Here is a 12,349-nt window from a genome sequence, read left to right on the forward strand (position 1 = left end):
GAAAAATAGTTATGAAATAAAAAAAAAAAAAAAAAAAAAAAACAATATTGTGAATAACGTTTATGAGTCTTATATAACGTTATGTTTCAAAATACTATTAAAAGACAGATTTATTTTTAAAATATCTCGGTATATTATCAGTAATTGGATGGTAATAAACCACTGAAAATAAAGCGAATCACACAACAAACAAGCAGAAATACATTTACTACAGAAATTCAACGATTTCATTCAGATTTTTGATATTTTTATAACAAAAATCTAAGTTATATGATCTTGATAACTAATCCAAGAAATATTAAAATATGCTTGAAAACAATTTCTGACAAACTCTGGGTCGTAATAATTAATGAAAATAGTAAACAATGAATAAAATATTGATTTTATGAACAAGATTAGGTGATCGGTGTTTTAAAAATGCCGTATGGCTTAGTGATATGCAGTTCATCAGTTTTACTTTTATTATCCTGGTCTTAAAAATTGTATCCTATTTCTTATATATATATACACAATACATTAAAATTACGTACCAGGCAGCGACAGTTTGTTGAAAATTGTTCATTAAAAATTTTGATATTATGAACGGTTTAGATGTCATTTCGACATTTAGGATTGTGCTTTCTAAATGCACCACGTCATATATGATTAAGTAATATCAATATTATATTCCATATTCATTAAATGTTTGTATTCAGAAGTACAGGAATTTTGTAATATCGCAAACAATAGCATACGCTTTCTTGTTCTATTTACTAGTGAAATTTCAATTTGCAAATATATGAGAATAGAAAGAAAAACAGAAAAGGAAAGCTGAAAACATATTATGCTTTATTTTAAGTTAATTTACTGCTACTATGGTTGCTTGACACTACATTTCATCTTTAAATGCACCCAGAAGTAGTGCTGGACAAACTAAAATAGGTAAAACATTTCTCTGTTTGCCTGTTTTGAGCTGCTAATTGCTGTCCTGACCGTAATTTCAACATCCATGGCATCGGACTTTTTTTCTTTTCACTTATATGAACTATGATGCAGAGCTAGTATAATATTATTTTTGGCGAAAATAATCTATTTTATAAAGTCAGGCTGCAATCAGCTCTCAAGTCAGTCAGTCAGAATTAAGACAATAAAAGTTTTACATGTACAGTACAGCTAGATAAAACAGTGAATTGTGATCACCACAAGAATCAAGACCAAAATTAAGTTTCTTTTACTGTATCTGCTTTTTCCTGTAGAGGCATCATGGCTGCTTATCTTCAATGTCTTCCAGATTTTAGTCATTCTTCAGTTCATTTTAGGTCATTTCATTTCCAGACGTTCTCAAGTTGGATACAATGTCTGTAGCTACTGAAGACGCACGAGAGCTAAAAAAAATACGTTGTAGCATAATGACTTTGCCAATAATGGCTAATTGTTGTTTATTTTCTTTTTATCGCATTAATTTTTCTAATTTCTTGATTTTTTGTTTCATGTTTATGCATCATGCTCACATTTGTGCTTCTTTTCATCTTCATTTCTGGATTCTCACCTGTTTTTTTATTTTTTTATTTCATTCTTCTTCCCCCCAACTTCATGGGTTGTTAATGAGTATCTTGCTCCGTTGCCATCGCATGGCACAGCTGGGTATCTCAGCCATGACTTTTACTAGAAGTTTTCCATTTTGAATGAAATGCTTCCACATTCTCCAAATTAATACCTACAAGATAAGAAAAAAAAAAAAAAAAAAAAAGGGTTCTGTAAATCTCTCCTAAAATAGCTCAACAATAAATATTTTCTTACTTACTAGTGTTACATGAAAATATCAGGCACCTGTCTAACACTTATATTAACAACAGAAAATGAAATGAAATCTTTGAGTTTTACGTCCCACGGTTATGCCGGTTAGGCTAAAGGAGACGGTGATGATGAGTAATGAATGAAATGGTGGAATGAAGAAAGTGGGAGGAAACGGGAGAACCCCGGGAAAACCCACGCACACGGTGTTTGTCCACCACAAAGTTCACTTGGCGGGGGCTGGGATCGAACCCGGGACCCCAAGCACCAGAGGTGAACGCTCTAACACTGAGCCACCGCGGCCCCATATTAACAACAGAATTAGCTACAAAAACTGACTATGCATATACACAGTTTCACTTTTTTAATTTCGCATATATATAAGAAATACCTGATTTACGTTTAAATATCTGTAGTTCAGGATGTGCTACAAGGACACACGTTATATTCTTTTGAAATCGCAGGCAGTAACGAACATGCCATAAAAAATGGGAGGAAAATTTATACACTTTTATATGACTGGTATACGATTCATTTGGTGTTAAGCGTCCCGTTCAGCAACGACGCTATATAAGAAGTGAACCTACAACTTAACATGGGATCCACCGGGAATCGAACCCGGCTTCTTATACCATATAGCCACAAAAGAAAGTTGATGATCGATGTATGATAAAACATTAGTAAGCTTCTTGTCACTGAATAGAAACCGATTTTTGTTTTCGCTTATTGTGTTCAGCACCTTTTGCACTTCTTTCTTTTCTAAATAACTGAGAATTCTTTGATTTTACTATAAATTCCTGGCACTCAGACTATAATTGCTGAATTGGTAGAAATTCAATTCCTTCTAATCGCAAACAAACTATAGTTTTATGGAGCGTAACTCATTGATAGGAACTAACAGAAAGATATTTAAAAAAAAAAATAGCCACAACTTCCCCTTTCCGGTTTACATAACCAAGTTCTTGAAAAAGGAAAGAAATGCTATAAATGCTCTATATGTTAAACGTAAATTGAAAGATTAGTGTCTATCCATGCAATAGAATCAGAATACAAAATATATTTTATTTACTTAATGCTATTTGTTTATTTGGCGCCAGCAATCTTATTTCCATGTACTTCAAAAACTTTCTTGCATTTCCGTGTGCGTGGGTTTTCTCGGGGTTCTCCCGTTTCCTCCCACTTTCTTCATTCCACCATTTAATTCATTTCTCATCTTCACCGTCTCCTTTAGCCTAACCGGCATAACCGTGGGACGTAAAACTCAAAGATTTCATTTCATTTTCTTGCATTTGTTGCATATGAACCTAATATGTACTTGTTTCCTCTTCTGTGAACAAGCAACGTCCCTAATCCTATTCTGCTTCTGAATTTTTCCATGCTGTACCACCTCCGTTTTAGTTTGCCCATATTAACCCATTCATTTATTTTGTTTTACATGTATTATATTAAATTTCGTAAGTAAATTTTGTTTTCGTTTTGCTAGAAAAGAATGGCAAGCCTTAGGAAAATGAAACATGCTGAGATTACAGACGGAGGTCCGAAACTTTGTGTGATACTAAAGCGGGGTCGCGATTACCAAACATTAGAGCTATAGGGTCAAAATGTGATTTTTTCCCTATGAGATTTCTAGGATTTCTACGTTAAATACTGGTATACTATGCTATTTTCCGAAATATGAATAACCGCACAAATTGGTCTATTTGCATAACTTCGAATGCAAAGAAATGTGGTAATAAAGAAATGTGTAGGACTGTGACCTTTGATCCCTAGCACGTCTCCAATAACCTTTGATGTAATAGCACTCATTTTAACAAACTAATGTAAAAATCAATTCAATCGAATAAGGTGTAATCCAACATGAAAATAAAGGAGACAGCCAAACGTCAGTCTAAGCCTAAGAATAACATAGTAACCAATGTCATAAGAAGCTAAAAATCATGAAGTTTATGTGTCCATGAAAAAATATACACATACTCAACTGACGGAGCAATAAATTGAATTTAAAAAAAAAAAATTTCAATACACGATGAATTGAAAGCTATAACCCATGACCCCTTGGTTGAAATAACACTAAATTCAACACAGAGGACCTGTCTAAAGTTTACTCTAAGTCTAAGAATAAGGTTATAAACATAAAAAGAAGTCAAAGATTACGGAGCGTACATGTCCTATTTCACGTGATGCACTCGAAGACACAGCCAAGGTGAACTGAAAATCTTGATTCCGAATCTAAAACATGTTTGCTGATATCTTTTACGGTTTTACGGATAGTGTAACAGACAGACGGACAGTCACACTAAATGTAAAAGCCACCTTTCCACCTTCCAAAGATAACAAAGGTTGCTAAGAAACAGAATATTTACTGAGATTTCACTTTCACTTCTAGTTACCTGTAGTTATATGAACTATATCCAATGACGCTCCGCAGTATTACAATTAATACACTTAGTAAGTACTTTAGAGAAAACTTACATAAGCATTTTTGAAAAACAGTTTTACAATGATATTACAAGTCACCTTACTTGCGCCAAAATCCCTCGTTTGCTTTTACAGGTTATCAATAGTTATTAAGTCCATGTTACACCTTAGGAATTACATATTGCATCGTTAGATGGCTACAAACATCCTCCAGCGGTTGACATCTAGCGGACGAAATAGAAACTTCCAGAAATAGAAATAAATGTACGTTTCGCGTAATCCTCTTTACGGTTATAACAAAGTATGTTTCAGGCTAAAATATCTTAGCCAGTACTAAATATCTGTTTACTGAACCTGAAGTCTTGTACCCGAATACTCCTTTGCACTGAAATATTATTTCTATGAATTCTATCTCAAATTGCTAAAAGATGCTACTAAAACTTCAGATACTTAGTAAGAACAATATAAGGAACGAAAGATTCATTTTACAGTGCTTTCTTTTCTTCTAATTTAGCGAACAAAGAACTTTTCATATGTTTTTTCGAAGTATCACGAGAATCATATCTGCTCCTACGGTGCAGAAAATAACCTCATAATTGTCTTCGTCCTGCCTGTCACACCAGCAAACTTCGCTCTCCTGCGAAAAAAGACGCAGAAAGAACCTTGATAAGAAACACTGACTTTCGCAATTATCATCTTGTCACAAATACTTGCTGCTTATGAAAAGAATGAACATTTTTACTTTCAAAAACAAGTGAAGAAAAACGTGCCCAATTTTCCCCAACTACGGAACTGGTGATATTTGCACGGTGCTCAAGAGTTACATAAAGCAAATAGTTTCAGTATGTTCAGATATTGTATCTAATTAACTAACCTGTATCCGTAACGAAGAATCGTATTTTGCCATGTTCGTACGAAAAAGTGTGTCTTAGACTTATGGAGACCTTACTGAAGGAAAAAGTCTGATTATAGAGGATTTGGCGGTGAAATCTGTAATAATTATTACATTGAAATAAAGTGGGAATGACTCTTTTTCCAATTTAAAGAAGTAACCAACTGAATTTTAAAAGCTCTGCTTTTAAAAGAGAACGAGAGAGAAAGAAATTATAAATTGTCTGCTATAATTCTCCATTTAAAATACACTGTGTAAAATAACATAACTAATAATTTTAATTCACCTTCAATGATTCAAGAGTAGTCCTCCAAAGATTTTCAACGTTTCATACTAAAGGATTATGTTAACTCGTGCATCTTGTGGCCTTAAAAATGACTACCAATTCATCATATTCATAACTGATGTAATGGTACGATTCTTTCAACTTATTTTACATACGCTTCAGTAGTGTTCTTATTATATCTTTGAGTTTTACGTCCCACGGTTATGCCGGTTAGGCTAAAGGAGACGGTGATTATGAGAAATGAATGAAATGGTGGAATGAAGAAAGTGGGAGAAACGGGAGAACTCCGAGAAAACCCACGCACACGGTGTTTGTCCACCACAAAGTTCACTTGGCGGAGGCTGGGATCGAACCCGGGACCCCAAGCACCAGAGGTGAACGCTCTACCACTGAGCCACCGCGGCCCAGTGTTCTTATTATATATTTATTTATTTTCTAGGCCTCGTATGAAAAGTTAAGCTTACAGTTGCCAGTTGCCAACCGTCTCGCACTGTACGAAATTTTTGTATTTGTACTTTGTATTTCGCACTGGATTTAAAAATGATCTTTGTTGATCTTTAAGAGGTAACAAAAAATCCCTTATTTTATTCTTTTTTACCAGCTAATCTACTATCCATCCTATCCCCGCTAATCTAATATTCATTTGTCTAAATTATATTAACATTATCAAACAAAAAAAAACTATTACAGATTTACAGAATAGTGAGTGAGCACGAACAAGTTATATATATTTGAAACTGCAATTTATGAACGAAGTCGTGTCAAGCTCAAAACTGTCATTAAAGCATATTGTTAATAGTTGTTTACTGTATTTGATACTAGCAATATATTGGTAGGCTGGGCTTACATCTCGAATAGCAGTTATGCTTCTTATTGTGAATACTATTACACAATACAATCAATCTTCTTGCAAGAATTTATAGTGTAACACATCATTATTGTCATTCTTGTTTTAGCTAAATACATAAAGACACTAATAGCCCTAGCAATGAGGTTGTTAATTATTACATTTGCAACAAAATTCCGTGTTTTCTACACCAACAATGTAAAAAGACTTTTTTCCCCCTTTTTGATAATTTCTTCCTAGTCTGCTTTTTCAAACTAAATTCTACACATTGTCGAATATTGTGATTTTAATCAAACAAAGATTTGTTACTCATACAAGTGTTTCCAATACACTGAATAAAACTTATTTTACTTTAACTAATCATTATTCATACATTCTGGTATATATATATATATATATATATATATATATATATATATATAATTACATCTATTTCATAAAACTCTTTTAGTGACACTTTTTGAATGAATTTGGACTGACATATTACTTTTTGTTATTGGGGGAGAAGGATTATTCAAATTATAATATAATGCAATAAACCTTACATGTAACTAGAGATGTAAAAAGAGGCTTATTGTCTTTTTCCCACAAAAAGCCAGCTTTTGAAAAAGAACAAATTTTCCCTTATGGACTTTCTATGATATTTAACTATCACTTTTGTTTTCTTGTAGTTAGGGGTGGACGGTTCCTGAAAACGTAAACCGCGTTTTCGGTTTGCCATTTAAACCGGTTTGAAACGGTTAACCGAAACTGAACCGAACCGATTCCAAACCGAACCATACCGTTCAGAACTGTCGGCAGAACTTCGACGAACTAAACTGTCGTCGAACCGAGCCAAAGGGATTGAAACATGGTTTCGTTTACTATTGGCTAACCAAAACTTAAGCGAACTCCGTCAAAGCGAATTCAGCTGTGTCCAAATGGACCTGAATTTAATCTTTAACTCACTCGTAACATACGACCAGTTAGCAGATTTGTGTATAATAAAATATTTTTACGTGCCAAAATTTTCACGCATAAACAAACTACAGTATAACCTGTCAAGTTGGCCACCTCTCTAAGTTGGCCACCTGCTCATCTTGGCCTGGTTCGTCTTGAACCTGCATTCTCCCATAAGAGATTTGTTACTTATTACTCTATAAGTTGGCCACCTGTCTATCTTGGAAGTTGGCCGCATTGAAGCAATGTTATCCTATGATGATAATGATAAATTTACCTGCGTATCTTGGCCACGCAAAATACCGTTTTGTTATTTTTCTTAACTCTTTCGTATTCCCATATGAGAGGCAGATGTTCTGTATTTGTGATTGGAGACAAGAAGCAAGGATTCCCACGATTTGTTCTTGGAGGTCAATGGCCAGAACACTACCCCGATAAAGGGATGGTGAAAGAAGATGAGAATAAGAAAAAGCACGTACAGGAATTCAGGAAATGGTTGTACGTATTTGTTTACCCTCTCTGTTTTGGTAAAACCATTAGGTATATCGGCTCCTTTTATCAGTGGGGAGCTTTAGTAATTCCGAAAAATTCTCAAGGTTAAAGCTAACCATCTCAATTGTCAACTATTGGCACCTGACGGCTTATCGAAAGGTAGCGGAAATTCTGAATTCCCTTAAGATTTTCCCAAAACATATTTTGCTGCGAGGGAAACACTTGTAGCTCATTAACAAGAGGTAGACGAAACTATACTGTACAAGCCTGTGCATATGTGCCAAAAAGAATAAAAGAAATACGTCTAGAATGAATCACCATAAAATGTTTGTCACTGTTTAGTCAGTTCAGATGAAATTTTCTTACTTTGCAGATAGCAAGAAGAAGCAAGAAAGAAAGAAAGAAAAAAAAAACGATTTCCGATTTCTGTGTGTGTGTGTTTAGTGGAAGGGGACGTGTTGAGTTCATGAATTCATAATGGATTCAAAACGTAGGAAGTTGAATGAACTGTGCGTAAAGAAGAAAAAAGAAGTGTTAGATTTGATAGATAAAGGTGTGAGTCAACGCTCAATATCCGTACAATTTGGGGTATCAAAATCTACGGTAGGAAACATTAATAAAAACAGGGACTCAATTATTAAAGCCTGGGAAGAAAACTGCAATAATGACAGGAAAAGAAAATTACGAAAAACTGATCACGAAGTAGTCAATTCGTTAACCCTTGAATTTTTTCATAAGTGTCGAGCGATGGACATTCCTGTTACAGGGCCGATGCTGCAGGAAAAAGCAAAGGAAATTTCCCGGAGATTTCAAATTGAAAACTTTCATGCTAGTAATGGGTGGTTAGAATCGTTTAGATCCCGTCATAACATTAATTTTCGTTTCCTTTCCGGTGAATCTGCAGGAATAGACACAAAAGTAGTCGAAGACTGGAAGTCAAAATTGCATGAAGTTATCAGTGGTTACCAATTAGAAAACATATTTAATGCCGATGAAACGGGATTATTTTATCGCCAACTCCCACGGAAAAGTTTGGTACAGAAAGGCGAGAAATGCAAAGGAGGAAAGCTTGCTAAAGAAAGATTAAGTGTCCTTTTGTGTTCTAGTGCTACTGGTGAAAAGTTGAAGCCATTAGTGATCGGTTGTGCCGCACGTCCCAGGGTGTTCAAAGAAAAGCGAATCGACGTTAAGAATTTGCCAGTTCATTGGTACTCGAACAAAAAGGCATGGATGACATTGGACATTTTTGAAAACTGGCTTGAAAATTTAAACAGTTCAATGAAAAAGCAAAATCGCAAAATTTTGTTGATTATTGACAACGCAACCAGCCACCGCAAAACAAATGATTTTAGCAATATCGAAGTGAAATTTCTCCCTCCAAATGTAACAGCAGAAGTTCAGCCTCTTGACCAGGGAATAATTCAGAACATGAAATCTCGGTATCGTCAGCACATGCTACAATATGTTGTAACTGCAGCTGAAGCTAGTAGCAATAAGGCAGACTTTGTAAAGTCAATAACAGTGTTGGACGCTATCCGTTGGTTAGTCAGTGTCTGGGACCAAGTTTCAAAGGAAACAATAAAGAAGTGTTTTGGTCGCGCAGGATTTTACAACGAAGTGCAAAGTAGTGAATCTGGTGATGCTGAGATTGTTGAAAGACTAAATGAAGTCATCAGCACGTTTCCGTTAAACACTCAAGCAGATTTAGTGCCGGTGAATGAAATTAATCGAATCGACGATGGTTTAGTTGTTCACGAAGACATCCCAACTACAGCAGAAGATATCTTAGAAACTATAGTAAAAGAAAGACAGCATAAGGTGTCAGTGTCTGAAGACAGTGAAGATGAGGAGGAGTCGCCAGAGATAAAAGAACAGGTTCCACTAATGAGTCATGCAGAAGCTTTGCAATGTGCGTCTCAACTTCTTGCATACACATCTACTTATGAACCTCAGTTTACAGATGATATGTTTCGTCTGTACAACAGAATTGAATCAAATTGGATTTTTTCAAAAATGAAAAGAAAGCAGACAAAAATAGGGGACTATTTTGCAATAGACAAGAACAGTAGCAAAGGAAAAAAGGTCGTATAAACTGCATAAAAATGTTCAATTTATAAACTTGTTTTTATTGTTTTAAATCTGAATAACTCAGTGTGTTACAATATTAATTTCAATGAACTGCGTACATGTGTTTCTATTTTGTGGTTGTTTGTGTAGTGTTTTCAGTGCGAATTATTCAGTGTTCCAGACTAGTTTTCAGGAAGAGAAAGGTATGTAAACATATTGTAGTTTTTTTTTTCTAATACTGCATATTGTTATGATTACTCAATATACATTATTTAAAAGTAGCTTTCGTGCCATTGCTTATTAGAATTTTACAATCAAGTAATACTAGAAATCCTATTCTAAAAATACACCATCGCACTTATTTTCTGTAAGTTGGCCACCTGTCTAAGTTGGCCACTTTCCAATGGAACCGATGGTGGCCAACATAGACAGGTTTCACTGTATATTGGACCATAATTTTGTTAAATTTTGTATTAAATATTGTACTGTTATATGCGAGTTGATATTGATCCAAACAATAACAATTTACAGAATTATATTGTACGTAATGATAATATTAAGTTTATTTTCATGGTCTTTGTTAGGGTTAGGGTTTGACGCATATTTATATTTGAAAATTAAATAACGGTCTTTTCACTGTCCTTTACCTAGGGAAAAATATCACTAAGTTCTACGAAGATGAAGTTTGATAAACTGATAGCCTATTGCTCAAAGGAGTGGGCTAACATAATTTGCCTGTGAAATTCCCAAACGGTGGACTGTGGAGGTTTTTCACAATCAGAATGGCAAACCTGAAACCCCAGAATACCTAGAAATAAGAAATTTGTAGGTAGATATCCTATTATTCAAAGGAGTAATACAAATTGTTAAATTTTAGGTAGTTTTAGTACTCGCTTAAATAGTATAACTGTAATATTTCCATTGTGCGGTAATATTTCCTTCGTACTATAATATGATTTAGTACTGTTAAAGTAAAGTAGTTTTCAACTATCTCAGTCGATGAGCATGAGTATACGATTCTCATAATAAAGTATCAATAGATAAAAAAACAAGTCAGTCTTTACTCAAAAATACTTATCTTTCCTTTTTCTTGTATTATATCAAGTAAGAAAGGAAGTTCATGAGGTTTTCGTCACTTCAACACGTCTCACAAAAATCTTAAACACCAGTTTTATTCTTTGGCTTTAATGACATGTTCCCAACGAGACACAAGCTTATAAACGCCTTTTTGGGGAAAAATTCTTTTTTTCTGGAGTCCAGAAATTGTGATACAGCCTTTGTGACATCGTCGAGTTTTCGGAACTGCTGTTTCCGCAAGTGTTTATCCATGGCCAAAAACAGGTAATGGTCCGATGGAGCGATGTCCGAGGAATAGGGTGGATGAGGCAGAACTTTCCGGCCTAATGTTTTGATAACGTCTTTAGTTGCATTTGCCGTATGAGGTTTGGCAAGATCGTGAAGAAGAAGAACTCCTCTTCTGCTGACCAGTGCTGGCTGCTTCTGGACCAATGCAGCTAAAACTCTTGGCAATTGTGACGAGTAGACCTCGGCTGTTTTGGTTTTTCCGCTTTCTAGATATTCACGCTGGTTCACCAAACACATAGTATTACCTTCTTTTGTTGAATGTCCGGTTTAGCAGCCACTGAGATCGAACCAGAAGTCGTCCAATTATGTTTCCTCTTCCAATTATCATACATGATCAATTTTACGTTATGCTGTATGACAAGATTTGGTCCAGGAACGAGGCTTTATTATGGCGCGACAGCAACGACAAGCAGATGTTTAAGCGCTGAGCATGTTTCCCTCGGACAGGACATGATGAACTCATCTGCTTTGCTTTCATGTCATCTCAAGATCATGAACATATGATAAAAGGTTTAATCAGATACTCCAATCCTGTGTGACAGCTCTTGTAAAGTTTGATGAGGATTCTGCTGATTTCCTCCTCCAGCTGGACTTTGTCGAGGGTGAATGGACGACTAACAGGATGCTTGTCTTCTAGGCTCTTGTTCCGGAAGAAAGACAGAGCTCATTCGTGGCTAAGCTGTTAGCGTACGCGCCTTTGGCGTGGGAGACCTGGGTTCGATTCTTGGCGGGAACTCATGTGGGTCGGATTCCAGCTTAATTAGTAGGTCCCGTCTCACATAGTCTCGCTGTTGAAAGAGACGTTAAACTCAAAATCAACTCAACTCGGAAGGAAGCAGCCGAACCTCTTCTGAACAATCCGTTTACTCACTGACGTCCCTCTAAACTCAAAGCATATTCTTCTAGCAGCCTTTCCATTTTTGTTTCCTAATTTGTTGAGGTGATTTTGAGTTTAACGTCCCGTTGAACAGCGAGGCTATATGAGACGTGGACCTGCTGATTAACGTGGAATCCGAACACATGAGATTCCACCGGGGATTGAACCCGGGTCTCCCACTCCAAAGGCGCGTACGCTAACCGCTTACCCACGAAGGAGCTCTATTTCCTAATTTGTACTGGTAAAGCAAAATAGGCCTCAAAATCTCCCTTTTCAAGGATATGCTCTTTCGAAGATTTCGCCCTACAAAACCGATGGCGAAACGTGCGTTGCACTGAAAAATTCTATTAAATTTGAAAGGAATGTAAACATACAGTATGACGCTAAATTCGT

The 12,349-nt window shown here is 35.6% G+C and overlaps 1 protein-coding gene across 2 annotated transcripts in view; it reads right to left on the minus strand.

Annotated features, from left to right (window-relative positions):
* Positions 1-806: 806 nt before the first annotated feature.
* Smg5 (Smg5 nonsense mediated mRNA decay factor) overlaps positions 807-12,349 on the minus strand; it is a 153,223-nt gene continuing 141,680 nt past the window's right edge. For both annotated transcript variants that reach the window (XM_081734090.1, XM_081734091.1), the window contains exon 15: positions 807-1,696. In XM_081734090.1, the coding sequence (XP_081590216.1) occupies positions 1,629-1,696 (68 nt within the window). In that variant the 3' untranslated portion in view covers positions 807-1,628. The remainder of the gene's footprint in view (positions 1,697-12,349) is intronic.

Source organism: Thermobia domestica, chromosome 12 (assembly GCF_964235325.1).
Source record: "Thermobia domestica chromosome 12, izTheDome1.hap1.1, whole genome shotgun sequence".
Lineage (NCBI taxonomy): Eukaryota > Metazoa > Arthropoda > Insecta > Zygentoma > Lepismatidae > Thermobia > Thermobia domestica.